Below are 20,084 nucleotides of genomic sequence, written 5' to 3'. Positions count from 1 at the left end.
TAAAGCAGAACCCATATATCAACATCATAGAAATGCTTTTAAATTCTCTGGGTTTAAGTTCATCTAAATATCTAAATAGACTGATGCAAAGTGAAAATGTGTGCTATGGTCTGAGTAGCTTGAAATAGTGTGTTTTCTGGGCCAATAAAAAAGGACAATACAAATGATTAATAACAGAGTTTGAAAGCCAGCATCTGTCCTGCCAGGCACCATCCTTGCATTTTGGAACAACAAATGATTAAATCTAGATTGGCCAAAGAAATGATTGCGACAGTATTTTTTTTTAATTTATTCGCAGGTTTCCAGTAATAAATATGAAAAGCAAAAGGGTTGAAAAAAAATTGGCAAAAAAAAAAAGATCAAGCTAAGACAAGTTCAGCTTTATAAAATTGGGTCCTTCATTTTGCAGACCTGATCTGCTAATAATACTATATTATTAGCTGATTTTAATCTGTTTAAACTGCTCTATTCTCAGTCTTCCGTTTGTATATTGTGAAATTGTGTGCTGAGAAATATACAGTAGTGCACAATGCTAACCTGGTAGCTTTAACTTTCTTTGCTTTTTAGCAACATTTGCCTAATTCTAATGCAAAACAAGAGAAGTAAACTGCACCACACATTTTGGCTGACTGGCTACATTTGGGGTCAGGTAAAAAAACATAAATATTATAATTTAGGGCAAATTATCAATTCTAGAAAAGTAACCATTTCTATTTACCTTTCTTTCTTTCTTTCTTTCTTTCTTTCTTTCTTTCTTTCTTTCTTTCTTTCTTTCTTTCTTTCTTTCTTTCTTTCTTTCTTTCTTTCTTTCTTTCTTTCTTTCTTTCTTTCTTTTATTTCTTTAAGAAAACAAGAAATACAGTATATAGGGAATGATGAGAAGATTGTAAAAGGCTAATGCATCCTTTACTAAAGGAGAAAAATGGGGGAAGGAAACTGCACTTTCATGGCTGCAACATGGACTCAAGGCCATTCATCGGAAAATCGTCGAGACCCAGTCATGGCAAGCTATGACATTACATTGGATTATGATATTCCTGTAGACGAGATCCCAGACACAACTCAGGGCAGAGCCTTTTTTGTTTCTACAATCATCATTGCCATTGTGCTGGTGTGCATTATGCTGGTGTGTGGTGTTGGAAACTGCCTCTTCATCTCTACATTATTACGTTATAAAAAACTACGGAACATCACCAACCTGCTCATCGCTAACCTAGCAGTGTCGGATTTTCTTGTGGCTGTTGTGTGCTGCCCATTTTTGGTGGATTACTATGTCGTAAAGCAGCTCTCTTGGGATCATGGGATTTTTTTGTGTGTCTCCATTAACTATCTGAGGACAATGTCTCTCTACGTGTCCACCAACGCTCTGATGGCCATTGCTGTGGACAGGCAAGTGCTGGTTTTTCATATGTCTTTTTTGTATTCTATCAACACTATTTTCACATATTAAGACAGAATTGGCTTTACACCAAGAAAGTTAATGGTTTTTCTGAATATTGGTCATGTAGGGCTTCTGATTGCATAGCAAAGTCTTGGCTTGCATCTATAGATGCGGTGACAAACTGTATTTACTGACTAAGTGTTTTCTGAAGCATTTCTGAGCCCATGTGGTTATATTTATTACAGAATCAGGTTGATTTTTAGTGCCAGTAAAGTTGATTTTCAAACTTGCCCTTTCACAAAGAGTTTTCACTGTATGATCTGAATTTTCTAATAATGCTTTGGACTGTAAATGGTAAAATCTTCTAAAATTTCTTGCAAATTAGCATTGAGATATTTATTTAGTTTCCAAGTGGTAAATCTCACCCCATCTCTGTTTATACACAACTGAGTCTTTCATTAATGATCTGTTTCTACCCAATCATGATAGAAGCACTAAAACTTATTAACATATATTTGCAAAACTCAGTTAAGCTTTATTTGTATTTTAGCTGTCTGCTTTTCAGGAATTGTGTTTAAAGGAAAAAGTGATCTTACTTTTTTTAAAAATGTTTAAATACTTGCCTTTGTTATACAGCATTTTCCAAAAAGTTTTCTTTCCCCACTGAAAAGCTGAGACCATATAACAATGCCTGCACTAAGCATGTTCCCACCAGCTGATTTACAGGTTTTATAGAATTTATATAACAACCAAGTCAGAAGCTGATTTCAAACACACATTTTATGTAGAAAATACACCACATGGCCAAAAGTACACACAAACTTTACATTATTTATGTGCTTGTTAATATCACATCCAAGACTATCTGCAGTATGGTTCTGGTTATCTTAGTGTCAGAATAGCTTTCCACTTGATTATGGAACGTGACTGTAGGAATTTATTACCATTTAATCTCAAGGACAAGTGGGGTCAGACACTGATGTTATAGCATAGCAGTCCTTGCTTACAAGTTGGCATTCCAATTCATGGCAGAATAATAGAATGTTATCCTATTTTCAAAACAGCAGTGAAGCCAATTGCACCGTTGATATTCAAATTCAGATCTCATAGCATAATAGAAAGCTTTGCCAACTGAACACTAGATGGAAACATATTCAATAAATGTAGTTTTTTGTTATTTAATGGTGCACTATATAGCCAAAATAGTTTTGTAAAATCTGCAAAAATTCTATAAACTAATCTGCACTGTTTACTGTGCAACAATGAGGTCCATAAAGATACCCTGACTTTACTCCAATTAAACACTTTTGGGATGTATTCAACTGTGGATTGTAAGTAAGGCCTATTTGTTCTTTTTTGATAAATAGGTAAAATTGGCAGAATAATGGTGAAACTGGTAGTGGGGGTGCCATACAGCAGTATGGGTCCTGGAAGCCTTGATTTGATTCATGTCTTTGCTCCTGTATGTAAGAAGTTTGTATTGTTTTCCCTGTTTTTGCTTCAGATTCCTTCCTACTTCCAAAACATGAAGGTGTACAGTATGCTGCTTTAATTGCCCCTAGGTATGAGTGCATGAATGTGAAATGTGTAATGCTCAGAGATGGACTGGTGCCCGGTGTAGGGTGTTTTTTTTAATCCAATACTCTCAAGTGGCACTGGACCTAGCCTAACCCTGTCTAGGGTAAACTATTTAGTGAAAATGAATTAAAAAATTAGAATAGATTATTCATCATTATTTTATATGTCTGTATTTCTTTAAAGTGTACTCAGTTTGGTAAACTAATTTAAAAAAAAGTTTTATATCAAGGTATTACAGTTAATCATATAGTCATTTTATTAACTACTATTTTCTGATTAAGCAAAAGTTGACTAATGCTCTATATTTTTCAGCTGATGTTGATGTTGTTTAACTATTGTGAAGTGGAGAGATTGAGCAGACACGATAATCTCCAAAAATATTCTTTTGATCCTTTATTATTCTGCAGCTTCTTCTCAACTGCAAATTTTCCACAGAATGCAACATATGCACAAAATCAGATGGATAATAAAAGATTTGGACCAGGTTTATTGGTAGATTTGTTGTTCTGGTGTTTCATCACATCCATGTGCATTTGTTTTAAAAAGTAAGCTGGGTAAATCACAACCTTTTTCCACAATGCATGTAATATGGTTATTACAAAGTAATAAGGCACAACATTTTCCGAAATGTGAATTATGACAATTATTTGATGTTGCACAGCTGAGATTTTGGAGTCTCACAGCAACTTGGGATTCTGGGTTCGATCTAAGCTACCAGTAAGTTTTGCTTGTCCTCTTATGTCTGTGTGGATTTGCCCTGGTTATTCTCCTCACCTCACAACAAATATGCAGAAAGGAAATGGCCAGTTCTAAATTGCTCCGTGGTGTGAATGCACAAATGAATGATCACCTAATGTATGTTCATGAGGCACTTGACCTGTCATATTATTACATGAATACATTTAAAGATGACTTAGAAATGTAATAAAATGTCTTTGGACATGGATATTATTATACCTAGAATAAAGGAAGAATATAACATCAGTACATTATTTAAAAATCTATCTGTGGTGAACAGTATTCAGTTCTAAATTGAACCCAGGTATCTTTGATTAAATGGTAATACTTTATATTTGTTATTATAGGTGGGGAAAGACAAAACATAACATTGTAAAATCAATGTTTCTGTTTTGTTTCTAAACAAACTGTTTTAATTGAATTTTTCAGGTTTTAACTTCTCCTGTGCTGTTTCTAGAAGATGTTCATGTATCTTCAGATGCTGCCTGTATGTGCATGTGTTTTGACTCCTGTTATAGATATAGGACGTGTTCCTTGGGAATGCCTTCATAAAACGATACAGTGGGGCCAAAAAGTATTTAGTCAGCCACTGATTGTGCAAGTTCTCCTACTTAGAAAGATGAGAGAGGTTTGTAATTTTCATCATAGGTACACTTCAACTATGAGAGACAAAATGAGAAAAAAAAATCCAGGAAATCACATTGTAGAATTTTTAAAGAATTTATTTGTAAATTATGGTGGAAAATAAGTATTTGGTCAATAACAAAAGTTCAACTCAATACTTTGTAACATAACCTTTGTTGGCAATGACAGAGGTCAAACGTTTCCTGTAAGTCTTCACCAGGTTTGCACACACTGTAGCTGGTATTTTGGCCCATTCCTCCATGCAGATCTCCTCTAGAGCAGTGATGTTTTGGGGCTGTCGCTGGGCAACATGGACTTTCAACTGGGGTTGAGGTCTGGAGACTGGCTAGGCCACTCCAGGACCTTGAAATGCTTTTTACGGAGTCACTCCTTCGTTGCCCGAGTGGTGTGTTTGGGATCCTTTTCATGCTGGAAGACCCAGCCACGTTCTTCAATGCTCTCACTGATGGAAGGAGGTTTTGGCTTAAAATCTCATGATACATGGCCCCGTTCATTCTTCCCTTAACACGGATCAGTCGTCCTGTCCCCTTTGCAGAAAAACATCCCCAAAGCATGATGTTTCCACCCCCATGCTTCACAGTAGGTATGGTGTTCTTGGGATGCAACTCAGCATTCTTCTTCCTCCAAACACGACGAGTTGAGTTTTTACCAAAAAGTTCAATTTTGGTTTCATCTGACCACATGATATTCTCCCAATCCTCTTCTGGATCATCCATATGCTCTCTGGCAAACTTCAGATGGGCCTGGACATGTACTGGCTTAAGCAGGGGGACACGCCTGGCACTGCAGGATTTGAGTCCCTCTCGGCGTAGTGTGTTACTGATGGTAGCCTTTGTTACTTTGGTCCCAGCTCTCTGCAGGTCATTCATCAGGTCCCTCTGTGTAGTTCTGGGATTTTTGCTCACCGTTCTCATGATCATTTTGACCCCACGGGATGAGATCTTGCGTGGGGCCCCAGATTGAGGGAGATTATCAATGGTCTTGTATGTCTTCCATTTTCTTACAATTGCTCCCACAGTTGATTTATTCACACCAACCTGCTTGCCTATTGTAGATTCACTCTTCCCAGCCTGGTGCAGGTCTACAATTTTCTTCCTGGTGTCCTTCGACAGCTCTTTGGTCTTGGGCATGGTTGAGTTTGGAGTCTGACTGTTTGAGGCTGTGGACAGGTGTCTTTTATACAGATAACAAGGTCAAACAGGTGCCATTAATACAGGTAACGAGTGGAGGACAGAAGAGCTTTTTAAAGAAGAAGTTACAGGTCTGTGAGAGCCAGAAATCCTGCTTGTTTGTGGGTGACCAAATACTTATTTTCCACCATAATTTACAAATAAATTCTTTAATAATCCTACAATGCGATTTCCTGGATTTTTTTTCTCATTTTGTCTCTCATAGTTGAAGTGTACCTATGATGAAAATTACAGACCTCTCTCATCTTTCTAAGTAGGAGAACTTGCACAATCAGTGGCTGACTAAATACTTTTTGGCCCCACTGTATCCCCAAAGCTCTCACTCCATTACAATTCAATAAAATAACCAGCCTATGTAAATTGTGGCAAGATACACAAAGTAAGCTTTTGTGTGTTAAATGCTGCACTTTATAAATGTAATTATATGTGTTTTATATATGGCATCAAACTGTATAGCTGTTGAAGAATCTTAAATAATAAATTAATAAATGTAATTACATTTTCCCCTTAGTACAGCTAGAAGTGTTTAAAAGGCATTATTAAAAAAAATAAGATAATCCAGAGAAATCTTTGTGCATAATGAACAAGACTGAAAGCCAAAACTTGACCTTCAATTCCTTGAATGATTATAACCACACAATGGGCTCAAGAACACTTTAAAAAACTATTTTCAGTATTTAAATAACATCCAGTAACACTGACGATATTACATCTGACCATTAATTCTGAGTACCAGCCTATTTGAGAGCAACTTATGCTGCCATGTTTTAAAAACATAATGCAAAGCCACATACTGCACATGTACATCAGCATGGTTTTGTGGTAAAACCTCTCAGGTGCTTGACTAGCTTGCCTGAAGTACACACCTGTCTCCCAACAAACATGTGTGGTATATTATCCAGACTGTTGAGCTGTTATGTCAATTAAGAATAAAAAACACTTTTACAAAAATTGGTGTCCTCAATTTCCAAACAATTACAGAACATTTTATAAGAACCGGGGTATAATTATTGTCAATCAATTAAACCATTACACATATGGCATTTGTACTGACTTAACTTTGGAACTGGGTTATATTATAGGGTATATTATAGGGCTTATCAGCTTTACAATTATTCATAATAATTCTGATAGCACATAAGGTTGAAGCATGAAATAATGGTAATTTTTCAACAAAATGGTAACCTTGGTGCTTTGGCTGCAGTAGATTCTTGTGCAGGTGGTCCATATAAAACTGATCTCAGATTTTAGATTCCTAGGTTGTCCTCATTTAAATGCTTATTATTAGCAAAGTTTATTTGAATGATCTCACTTTGATGTGTAGCATAACCTAATTTTACTATTATAACAGTTTGGATTTATAAGTGCCATGAATCAATCTGCTCTGTCAGGGTAAACTGGATAGAGGAACAGAGTATGTTATGTCTCCTAAATAAGAAATTGTGATGAATTGTAATAAATCACTGCTGATATTCAAAACTTTATCTGGAAAAGAGATGTCTTATGTCAACATAGTTCCAAATCCATTCATTTTTGTCATTGTTTTTAAACACGCTACATTATCAATGTGTTAATAAATGTTCAGAATTGTCAAACAACTCTGAAATCTAAAAAGCTTCTGACTTATTTAATCAGAGTTTAGAGAACTTAAAAGCTTTAATCTTTACTAAGGAACTGTGTTTGTTGCATGCATGCACTAAAAGAATAACAAGAACAGTCTAAGTAAGTGCATACAGTGACAGGACACTACCATTCAACCACTTCTTAGTTGTTATTATTGAATATACTTCCAGTGTATACACATCATTTAATGTACACACAATGGATGTACATCCTTTGTGCAAAAATAAACAAAATGAAGTTATTATGAAGTTCATTATTTATTATTAATTTTTGTTGCAAAGCTTATGGTAAGAATCCTCCCTGGTCTCCCCTTTATGAAAATGGCAACACTCTGCCTTTGTTTTTTTAGACCTTATCTCCACCCTCTGTCTGTGATTTGTTTTTGATCATTGTGTACACCTGCTTTTTCATTGTCTTTGCAATGATTGTGTCTGTAAGTACCCCTGTGCTCCTGTGCGTCCCTTTGTATTGCCATTTTTAGCATTATAAATCATTTTCCAAACTTCATGATCTGTGATAATTTTTTTTGTGCCATGTTTATTGATAGTGTTTTCATGTTTTGACCCTTGCCTGATTTTTTCAGGTATGAATTGTGAACTTAAACTCACCCCCAACAAGAAAGTGGAGAAACCTCACCTTCATCTGACCATCCCTCTCTCAGACATGGTGAATTGTCTGTAACACTGCTGAGACTCGAATTTGGGGTTCAAGCTCTCCGCAGTGGTGAGATAGCATATTAGACTGCTGCGCCACCTGAGCACCCATGATTCTAATACTTTCATACTTCACTGTGTGTATGATACAAATACTACAGGCAACCATTTTCTTCACCCATACTTGGGTGTAGACCCATATTTGCAAGACTGGTAGTATGAACCCAGTATGTAGGATGCTCACCCAAGGCAGAACAAAACTGTTGCTGAGGAGCCACAAATGAAAATAAAACTATAAACAAAGGATGGCTAAAATAAAAAAATAAAAAGCAGAGAGGTGATAGAACAGATAAACAAGGAATAGGAGTTATCACACTTTACAAAGTCACTCAGAAAAGAAAAGTCACTGTCACCAGTGAATGGTGATAAACTCAGTTGACCATACGCTCGCCCCACAGGGACATCGGCGACACCCTGCAAAACCTGCAACCACAGAGAAAAATAGGAAAAAAATTACCTTAAAAAAGGGGTGAAAATAATCTATCACAATACTAGCTACCGCTGGTATACCATGTAGCCCACATCCAGTGTGGGTTTTTCCACTCACTTCACTGGTTGTTTTTTTATTAATAATAATATGTTAAATTACATAGAGTGACTGAGTGAGCATTTCTACCTTGTGTAAAGTATTCTCATACAAACCAAGTATAAGTATTTTATTTATTTATTAGGTTTTTAACATCATGTTTTACATACTTTCGGTTACATTCATGACAGGGCAGGTAGTTACACAAGATCGGTTTAAGTTTTTAATATCAAACACAGTCATGGAGAATTTTGTATCTCCAATTTACCTGACTGCATGTCTTTGGACTGTGGGAGGAAACTGGAACTCCTGGCGGAAACCCACACAGACACAGGGAGAACATGCAAACTCCAAAAGGAAAGGACCCGGGCCACTCCACCTGGGAATCAAATCCAGGACCTTCTTGCTGTAAGGCAACAGTGCTACCCACAGAGTCACCGTGCTGCCCCCCAGTATAAGTATATACCAAGAAAACTGCACAAATAATTAAGAATGCTGCATTTGCTGGTCAGGGCCCAGTAGAAACAAAGCTGTGTCTGCAGAAGCCCAGGAGCAATGGGTAAGCACACCAGTAAGCCTTATCAGAGTTTAGTGTATTAATGGCAGGATAGAAACACATAAGGTAAGAATTATTTAGTTAACAACAGTCTATTACTGATATGCACATTGTATTATTATAGTAAGTATTAAAATAATAAGTCTTGGTGATATGCAGGAAGCTACAGGGTTAGGGACACCAACAGTTCCAACTATGTGAGAAAAATATTGATTTTAGTTTTAAAGCAAATGTATTTTGTATTTGTATTTGTAAAAATACAAATTACATACAATACAGTCGGGCATCTACATACAGCAATGATCGGCTGTATCAGGGTGTGTTACTGGATTGCACCAATGACTGCAGGGAACCTGGACTTACCACAACCATGGCCAAGCGGTGGTAAAAAAAAAAAAACATGAAAATTAAATTAAATTAAATATAAAAATCACACTTGGAATTCACTAGTGCCTTATTAATTAATTGGAATTTTTAATTGAAAATGGAATGAATTCTGTGTGAACTGTCTTCTAGATTATCTGCCTGGGTTTTGTTTGTCATTTTTTTAGTTATTTAGATTTCCATCAAACTATAACAAAGCTCAGCTCTATTTGCAGTTCACATTAAAGGTGAAGGGGCTCCACTCCAGTGAGTTATTGTGTTTTGAGAGGGCGATGTCCTTGGCTGCCATGATTTTGTGCTTGGCAGCCACCTTTCTGTTTATCTCTGTGTATCTGTGTGAATAATAAAGAATGTTTTCTTCAGAATCCTTTCCAAATGGCCTACTTGCTGTGATGCTAAATGAAATCTACTGAGACTATGCAATTTACTTTAGACATCATTAATTCACTCATATTTCATGTGTGTGTGTGTGTTTGTGTGTGTTTCATAGGTACATGGCCATTGTGCATCCTTTGAAACCAAGAATGAAGTACCAGACTGCCTACTGGCTTATACTCAGTGTCTGGATCTTCCCGATTCTCATCTCGATACCCTCGGCTTACTTTGCTACGGAGCATGAGTATCCTCATGGTGTTGTCTCCCCTGGCAGCAAAATATTCTGCGCCCAGATTTGGACAGCAGACCAGCAGCTCCTGTATCGCTCCTATTTCCTATTCATCCTGATTGTTGAGTTTGTAGCTCCAGTGGCCATCATGACTCTGTGCTATGCTCGGATCTCCCATGAGCTTTGGTTTAAGAATGTTCCTGGATTTCCAACTGACCAGCTCCAGCAGCGGCTGAGGCGGCGGCGGCGCAGTGTGGTGGTCCTGATTGCAGTGCTCGTTGCATATGTGCTGTGCTGGGCGCCATATTACGGCTTTACATTCTTGAGAGATTTCTACCCAGCAGTGATCACGCGTGAGCGCAACTCACTGGTGGCTTTCTACATTATCGAGTGTATCGCCATGAGCAATGGGATGATCAACACGTTTTGCTTTGTTAGCGTAAGAAACAATGCAACCAAGTGTTTTAAAGGAACAAAATGTATCCATTGGCACAAGGTATCGAGGGAAACTGCAATCACTGGAGCCAAGACAGTAGATGAGGGTGAAATCAGGACTTCCTCACTTAAAGTCACAGAAGAAGTTGAGTGCACACAAATAAGATTGCAATGAAGTAGGAAGCAGGCGAAGGAATTAGAGTTCCTGATGACTTTCTTTATTTAACCAATGGAAATTCAGGAAAGGTTACAATAGAAGTGCCAGAATAAATCAGTTCCAAAATCCATAATCGAATTGAATATGATTGGGCTATTTGTAAAAGACCAGCTCAGATAAATTGTTTTGTGAAAACTATAATTTACACAACTTTTCTCTATTGTTTAACAAATGTATCCCATCAGGCAAGAGAAGTTTAATGTACAGCATTTGCTTTTTGGTTTTGCGCTTTCCTGTAAATACATTTTCAAAACTTTAAAAACGTGTGGTATGAAATTGTTAAGCTACACAACTACAGAGACAGTACATTGAGATTGTCCATATTTTTGATTTATAGTTTAGTCAGTTTGTGCATTTCTGCCTTATGTGTTGGTCGCACTGTGTTTATGTGGGTCAACAACTGAGATTAAATTTGTTTAATTTTAAATCACAACTTTGGTTTGCATTACTGACCAATAGCATAAATGCTCTGCTGTTATAATTATTAAAAAAGATGTTGCTTTGCGGTGTTACACAATTAAATCAGAATGGTGAAATCACAAATTGTTGTAATGTACAACCAAAGATTTAAGTCAGGTCCAACCTGAATACAAATTATTTACTAAAAATATAGACATGTTGAGCAAAAGTCAGGGGGCCTGTGGGTCATTTCTTTGAACAACTTGAACCAAAACTACACAACCAAAAAAATACAAAATATTTACATTAAACTATAAAAATAAAAAATGACCAAAATGTAAAAAGCTCAGATATCAACTATAAATACTGTACATTATTTTTTTCTATTTTATTTATGCATTTTCTCCCAATTCAGTGTAGTCAATTTGTGTTCTGCTGCTGGGGGATCCCTGATTGCAGTCGAGGTGGGTATATTGCTGCTCACACCTCTTCCGACCCGCGTGCAGCCCTTAAAGGAACCCTTTTTCACCTATGCACTTTGCACAGACGCCTCTCTATCTGCCAATCAGGGTCCTTACACAGCGTTTGAAGACCCCACCCACACATAGTCCGGTCGTCCCGTCCTAGCAGAACCGTGTCTGCTGCAGGCACTGCCAATTATGCCCACTAGATGGTGCTCAGCCGACTGGTGGCGACGCCAAGTTTCGAGGAGTTTCAAGGAGTTCAGAATCTTGCTGCTGCTGCGCTAGTGAAATATCCCGCAGAGCCACCTGGGCTAATAATAATATAATAATACTGTACTTTAAAATGTTAACTAATGTTTACATAAAGAAATATTAAATCTGTTAAAAGAATACAGTAAATAAAAATCCAGTCTGACTTGTGTTAAACCCTGAGACCACATTACTCCCACCCTCTTTAATCTTTAATGGCTCACAGTTAAATACTGCATATTGTTTAAAATTCTTCTTACCCACAAGGCATTAAATGAGCTAAAACCTTCTTCCCACCTCTTATTTTAAAGTAAATTTGGTGAAAAAGCATTTAGCAATTCAGAAATGCAGTCCCAGAGTGTGGAATATTCTTCCTCAATAAAACAGGAACTTGGAGACAATGAATCTATTTAAATCTAAACTCAAAACTTTTCTTACTTTTCAAGCTTATTTTTGTCTTTAATTTTTATCTCTGTCTTTTTATTTAACTGTATCTTGGTTACATGTTTTATTGATATTATTTTCTTCTTTTTCTTCTTTTTTGTCCATCTTCATATGAATTTTGTACAGTGTCCTTGGGTGTTAATAAAGTTGCTTTAAATAAAATGCAGTATTGTTGTTGTTTTGTTATTATTATACACAGATCAGCCATAACATTAAAACGACCTCCTTGTTTCTACACTTACTGTCCATTTTATCAGCTCCACTTACCATATAGAAGCACTTTGTAGTTCTACAATTACTGACTGTAGTCCATCTGTTTCTCTGCATGCTTTGTTAGCCCTCTTTCATGCTGTTCTTCAATGGTCATGACTCTCCCAGGACCACTACAGAGCAGGTATTATTTGGGTGGTGGGTCATTCTCAGCACTGCAGTGCCACTGACATTGTGGTGGTGCCAACAGCGCCCGTTGGCAGCATCCTGTGACCACTGATAAAGGTCTAGAAGATGACCAACTCAAACAGCAGCAATAGATAAGCGATCGTCTCTGACTTTACATCTACAAGGTGGACCAACTAGGTAGGAGGATCTAATAGAGTGGACAGTGAGTGGGCACGATATTTAAAAACTGCTGATCTACTCATACAACACACACAAATAATAGCTGCTCTGTGGTGGTCCTGTGGGGGTCCTGACCATTAAAGAACAGGGTGAAAGTAGGCTAAAAAAAGTATGTAGAGAAATAGATGGACTACAATCAGTAATTGTAGAACTACAAAGTGCTTCTATATGGTAAATGGATGGACAGTGAGTGTAAAAACAAGGAGGTGGTCATAATGTTATGCCTCATCGGTGTATAGTACATGCATTATTTTCTTATGTTTAATCTGAAACAAAAAAAAACAGAAATATTAATAAATTAGCTGATGAATAAAAATACAGTATGATCTACAAACTTATATTTCTAAAAGGGAAAAACTGAACTAAAATGACATTGAAAGAATCTGAAACTACATATGTGATTTTAATGTGTGAAAACAAATATAGATTTACAATCATTGTATCTCCAGTGCTACACTAATAAATAACATGTTAAATACCTAAAATGATTTAGGCAGGCATAAAATGTAAACATTTTTTAGATTTACAAAACACAATTGGTCAGTGAAAACACTGGACATTATGTATTTGAACTTTTACCAGCTAATGAAATGAAAAAAATGTTCAAAAAATTAACAAATCACAGATTTTTGTTGTTATTGCATTTTATAAAATGTCCTAACTTTTTCGAAAATGGAGTTTGTATATATTTATTAATTAGGCACACCTATCTGCTATGTACAGTGTATCACAAAAGTGAGTACACCCCTCACATTTCTGCAGATATTTAAGTATATCTTTTCATGGGACAACACTGACAAAATGACACTTTGACACAATGAAAAGTAGTCTGTGTGCAGCTTATATAACAGTGTAAATTTATTCTTCCCTCAAAATAACTCAATACACAGCCATTAATGTCTAAACCACCGGCAACAAAAGTGAGTACATTTTCCCTCCAAAATGTCATGTGACTCGTTAGTGTTACTAGGTCTCAGGTGTGCATAGGGAGCAGGTGTGTTCAATTTAGTAGTACAGCTCTCACACTCTCTCATACTGGTCACTGAAAGTTCCAACATGGCACCTCATGGAGGATCTTAAAAGACGAATTGTTGCGCTACATGAAGATGGCCAAGGCTACAAGAAGATTGCCAACACCCTGAAACTGAGCTGCAGCACAGTGGCCAAGATCATCCAGCGTTTTAAAAGAGCAAGGTCCACTCAGAACAGACCTCGCGTTGGTCGTCCAAAGAAGCTGAGTGCACGTGCTCAGCGTCACATCCAACTGCTGTCTTTGAAAGATAGGCGCAGGAGTGCTGTCAGCATTGCTGCAGAGATTGAAACGGTGGGGGGTCAGCCTGTCAGTGCTCAGACCATACGCCACACACTGTACATCAAATTGGTCTGCATGGCTGTCACCCCAGAAGGAAGCCTCTTCTGAAGTCTCTACACAAGAAAGCCCGCAAACAGTTTGCTGAAGACATGTCAACAAAGGACATGGATTACTGGAACCATGTCCTATGGTCTGATGAGACCAAGATTAATTTGTTTGGTTCAGATGGTCTCAAGCATGTGTGGCGGCAATCAGGTGAGGAGTACAAAGATAAGTGTGTCATGCCTACAGTCAAGCATGGTGGTGGGAATGCCATGGTCTGGGGCAGCATGAGTGCAGCAGGTGTTGGGGAGTTACATTTCATTGAGGGACACATGAACTCCAATATGTACTGTGAAATACTGAAGCAGAGCATGATCCCCTCCCTCCGGAAACTGGGTCGCAGGGCAGTGTTCCAGCATGATAATGACCCCAAACACACCTCTAAGACGACCACTGCTTTATTGAAGAGGCTGAGGGTAAAGGTGATGGACTGGCCAAGCATGTCTCCAGACCTAAACCCAATAGAACATCTTTGGGGCATCCTCAAGTGGAAGGTGGAGGAGCGCAAAGTCTCGAATATCCGCCAGCTCCGTGATGTCGTCATGGAGGAGTGGAAAAGCATTCCAGTGGCAACCTGTGAAGCTCTGGTAAACTCCATGCCCAGGAGAGTTAAGGCAGTTCTGGGAAATAATGGTGGCCACACAAAATATTGACACTTCAGGAACTTTCACTAAGGGGTGTACTCACTTTTGTTGCCGGTGGTTTAGACATTAATGGCTGTATATTGAGTTATTTTGAGGGAAGAATAAATTTACACTGTTATATAAGCTGCACACAGTGTCAAAGTGTCATTTTGTCAGTGTTGTCCCATGAAAAGATATACTTAAATATCTGCAGAAATGTGAGGGGTGTACTCACTTTTGTGATACACTGTACATTCATTAATAATTTTAGAAACTACACCTTATACAGGTGAACCTCGTTGGTATACAATTACTGACTGTAGCCCACTTGTTTCTCTGTAGCCAGAGTGTTCTTTTCAGTGTATGCTTTATTCTTCCTCCTCAAGATATACCACTGATCTACAGGCCCACAAAGTTCCACTTTTGTTTAATCGCTCCACAGAACATAATCCCAACACATGGCAGAAAGAGAAAAAATAACTTTGCTGCACAGAACAGAACCCCAACAAGTGGAAGTTATCCTTCCTCTTTTTGCCACGTCCAGGTGTTGTGGCCAGTGTTGCTTTAACTTTGAACTTGTGAACTATGCCTCCAACTGTATCTCTAGAAACATTCACAGCCTTTTTTTAGCCTTTTCCCCATTTGTGCAAGGCAATTATCTCTTAATTATTTAGGCAACTCTCTTCACTTTTTTTTATCAACTTGCAGTCAAACAATACAGTCAACAAACCCCTAGCCAATCCAGGTATTTGATGTGTTTTATCTTAAGCACACCTGATGCAACTAATGAAGCTCTTGATTAATTGCATGAAGTGTGTTTGAGACAACACCTGATTTGCAAATGTGTGCTTTTATGAGGGATTTTATTAAGCAAGTTTTATTCACTTGTTATATTATTGGTGTCAATCTATTGAAATTGTTCTTTTTTGACTGCCATATTGCAAACTGCTAAAAGGTTGTAAATACTGCAAATAACCTAATTTGCAATAATGGTGCAACTGTATACTGGGTACCTTAACCCTGGTTTTGTAAACTGTTTGAGAAGTTCAGCATGTTCATATGGGTTTTCCCTAACTACACTGGTTACTACACAGATCCATGCATTGGCTTGAATACTATGAACTGTCCTTGGTGTAAGGGATGGAGTTAGTAAATGGGTGATCTGTAATGTACTAGTGCTTTGTATCTGCCCTGCTTCCTGCATTTCTGGACTCACAGCTACCCTGATCAGGGTTCATAGTAAATGAGTACTTGTGGTTTAAATTAGCTATGTGCACATTTCAGGGATTGGTTTTGGTTATGCTACGTATGCTACGTTTTTCACAGACAAACATGCAATGCTCAGATTTAATTCTTTTAGTTTCTGCTAAATGGCATTTTTACTAATCCCTTGTTTTTCTTATACTGACACTTAATTAATAAAAATACAGGAGGGTTAAATGAAGCTGAGATGGAATAATCCTCATGAGTAACTTATTTTGAGTCCCAGCTTTTATTTCTCATAAAAGCCTAATGATGTTGGCAGCACTACAGGTGGGCGCTTTTATTTTTATACTGCATTAATTATTCTTTTCTTTTAGAGAAAAGACCGCATTTACATCCAACACAAAGCACTGACTGATACTAAATGCTGTCTGTTCATTAGCATCTCCATGTTTGATTTACAGCCAGATTCATCACATCCTTGCAGCAAATGAAAACCAGTAACAGTTTTAAAAAGTCACTGCTCTTCACATTTTATTTCCACAAAAAATAACAAAAAATTTATAAATAGATTCTTCTAACTAACATGTTTCAAACATGATTGCCTGTTATATCAAACACAATATACTTTGTACTCTGAAAAGGCTCTAGATTTTGGAACATGACTGCTGAGATTTACTCAAATTCAACCACAAGCGCATTGGTGCAGTTAAGCATGGTGTTGCACAAGCTTTTACTCACTGTACGTGATTGAGTTCATTCCAACTAGCTGAAGGGGATTAGGTCAGGGCTTTGTACAGGCCTTTGTTCAGACTCATTTATTTCCTTTTGGAGTCCTCTTTGTGCACTGTGGCATTGTATTGGGGGCATCATAACATGGGACATTTGCCAAATTGTTGCCACAAACCAGAAGCATCTCCACTGCACTAAAGTTCAATTGTGATGAGTTTTAAACAACTCCAGCCAATGCTTGGCATTACACATAGTGATCTTAGGATTGTGTGTTGATCTCAGGTTTATGATTGAACAGAACAGTTATTGTGTTGATAGTGCCTCCAGATGCACTTAAGAACTCAGTCGTGAGTGTTATAACTGTTTTTAATTGTGTAGCACAAATCATTTTTATTTTTTATTATAACAATTGACTGCCAAATGTCACCTGGATTAGTATGAAGCACATGTTCCTTACTGATGCTCTTGTTGCTAAATAAAGATGAATAACTGCAGTAATGTTACAATATAGTGGTTAACCTCAAAAGATTGGTGTAGCTACAAAAGAAAAACAGAAACACAGTAATGCACATTGTTTTAGAATAAGATTTTCAGCTAGCACATGTGGAGATGTTCAATGTTTTGTGTAGTTAAGAACGTTTTAGATTCCTCACTAATGACCCACAACATACTGAATCATTTACAGTGTATCACAAAAGTGAGTACACCCCTCACATTTCTGCAAATATTTCATTATATCTTTTCATGGGACAACACTATAGACATGAAACTTGGATATAACTTAGAGTAGTCAGTGTACAGCTTGTATAGCAGTGTAGATTTACTGTCTTCTGAAAATAACTCAACACACAGCCATTAATGTCTAAATAGCTGGCAACATAAGTGAGTACACCCCACAGTGAACATGTCCAAATTGTGCCCAAATGTGTCGTTGTCCCTCCCTGGTGTCATGTGTCAAGGTCCCAGGTGTAAATGGGGAGCAGGGCTGTTAAATTTGGTGTTTTGGGTACAATTCTCTCATACTGGCCACTGGATATTCAACATGGCACCTCATGGCAAAGAACTCTCTGAGGATGTGAGAAATAGAATTGTTGCTCTCCACAAAGATGGCCTGGGCTATAAGAAGATTGCTAACACCCTGAAACTGAGCTACAGCATGGTGGCCAAGGTCATACAGCGGTTTTCCAGGACAGGTTCCACTCGGAACAGGCTTCGCCAGGGTCGACCAAAGAAGTTGAGTCATTTTACATTTACATTTTCAGCATTTAGCAGACGCTTTTATCCAAAGCGACTTACACAATGAGCAATTGAGGGTTAAGGGCCTTGCTCAGGGACCCAACAGTGGCAACTTGGTGGTGGCGGGGCTTGAACCGGCAACCTTCTGTTTACTAGTCCAGTACCTTAACCACTGAGCTATCACTGCCCTGAGTCCACGTGTTCGGCGTCATATCCAGAGGTTGGCTTTAAAAAATAGACACATGAGTGCTGCCTTCGAAAACTAGGCCTCATGGCAGTTTTCCAACAGGATAATGACCCCAAACACAACCTCCAAGATGACAACTGCCTTGCTGAGGAAGCTGAAGGTAAAGGTGATGGACTAAACCCAATTGAGCACCTGTGGCGCATCCTCAAGTGGAAGGTGGAGGAGTTCAAGGTGTCTAACATTCACCAGCTCCGTGATGTCATCATGGAGGAGTGGAAGAGGATTCCAGTAGCAACCTGTGCAGCTCTGGTGAATTCCATGCCCAGGAGGGTTAAGGCAGTGCTGGATAATAATGGTGGTCACACACAATATTGACACTTTGGGCACAATTTGGACATGTTCACTGTGGGGTGTACTCACTTATGTTGCCAGCCATTTAGACATTAATGGCTGTGTGTTGAGTTATTTTCAGAAGACAGTAAATCTACACTGCTATACAAGTTGTACACTGACTACTCTAAGTTATATCCAAGTTTTATTTCTATAGTGTTGTCCCATGAAAAGATATAATAAAATATTTGCAGAAATTTGAGGGGTGTACTCACTTTTGTGATACACTGTAGTCCCTGGTGTCAGTGATAAAGCTAGTAATTGACCAAAAACAAGTACCGTCACACAAAAATACTCACTGATTCCTTTTATGTTCTGGACTAACTTAATGTTTGATCGCTAATATCTACAGCTCTCCTTACAATGTTGTTACACACAGGCATCAGTCTCAATAGAAAGGGACTGTACAGAAACATTTTGTTCCCTCAGGTGCTGTAATAGTGATGGTGGTGATCTGGTGTGGTTTTAAAAATAGTCTCCCTAAAACACTTTTCTTTAATACACTTAAATGTTTTATAATGTAATAAAACCATGAAACCTTTTCCTGAAACATTTTCAAAGGCTGATTTTTTTACCCAGCTGTTTTGAGAATAATCTGTTGGTGTTGAGCTGTAGCCCATTGTTTGACTTCTAAATTTTTTTCTTTGCCACTCATTTCATGCTAAAGTCCAAAATGTATTTATAAAAAATGTAACAGAACCATTTTAATTCATTTCTCTTTGCAGAATTTCTGACAGGTTAGTTGGGAGATGAGTAAAGAAATTCTCATCACAAATGTTTGATGGGGTTAAACTATCAATCTGTCACTTTGGAAGTGTGGTTTGAGTAATTATCCTGGTGAAATACAAACTTTTTTCCAAGTTTAAGCATTCAGTCCTCAGAAAATCAAAAGATTTTCATTTAAGATTTTTGCATCACCGATTTTCTGAGCAATCCTGTTCCGGTTGTTAGTCCTTGCTGCTAAAAGCATCCTCATAACACCACTGTAACGTCACAATATTTACAAATTGTGCCAGTCACATCCACTGACTTTTCTGACTTTAATCTGATTTGTGGGCTTTTCCTAACATACTGATAGACGTCATAGCAACATTTCTAGAGATTTCCTGAATCTTTTCACAATATGTACAGTAAATGGTAAAATACCTAAAATAACTTGAAAGCCTGTGTTGAGGGGTGGGGACATGATGGATTGCCATCCTGTTATGGGTGTGCTACTGCATTGCGCCTATTGATTATAGGGAAACCGGCCCCACCATGACCCTGACCAAGGTAAAGCAGTGGTGAACATAAAAATGAATCATATTGGTCTGCCAAAACATCTGAAATATTGTATGTACTTGTGTCAGTAAATAAAGATCAAATCACAAATCATTGGTTTTCTCGAGTTATCTTACAAAAATGTCCCAACTTTTCCAAAAATGTTTTTTTTGTTAGCAAGAATGATGTAACTGTGTACAGATCACAGGAACCCCAGATGTGAAGATATGTTGCAGCTACTCTCATTTTGCAGAACATTTGTCATTTCCATAGCA

At 37.7% G+C, this 20,084-nt stretch overlaps 1 protein-coding gene across 1 annotated transcript; it reads left to right on the top strand.

Moving 5' to 3' along the window:
- Positions 1 to 922: 922 nt before the first annotated feature.
- prokr1a (prokineticin receptor 1a) lies at positions 923 to 10,548 on the top strand. The gene is made up of 2 exons (XM_063010872.1): positions 923 to 1,389; positions 9,825 to 10,548. The coding sequence occupies exons 1-2, from the start codon at positions 923 to 925 to the stop codon at positions 10,546 to 10,548; spliced, it is 1,191 nt and encodes a 396-aa protein (XP_062866942.1).
- Positions 10,549 to 20,084: the final 9,536 nt, after the last annotated feature.

The sequence above is a fragment of the Trichomycterus rosablanca genome, chromosome 15 (genome assembly GCF_030014385.1).
Source record: "Trichomycterus rosablanca isolate fTriRos1 chromosome 15, fTriRos1.hap1, whole genome shotgun sequence".
NCBI classification, from domain to species: domain Eukaryota; kingdom Metazoa; phylum Chordata; class Actinopteri; order Siluriformes; family Trichomycteridae; genus Trichomycterus; species Trichomycterus rosablanca.
The sequence above is the reverse complement of the archived record's forward strand: the minus strand, read 5'-3'. Positions and strand labels throughout refer to the sequence as shown.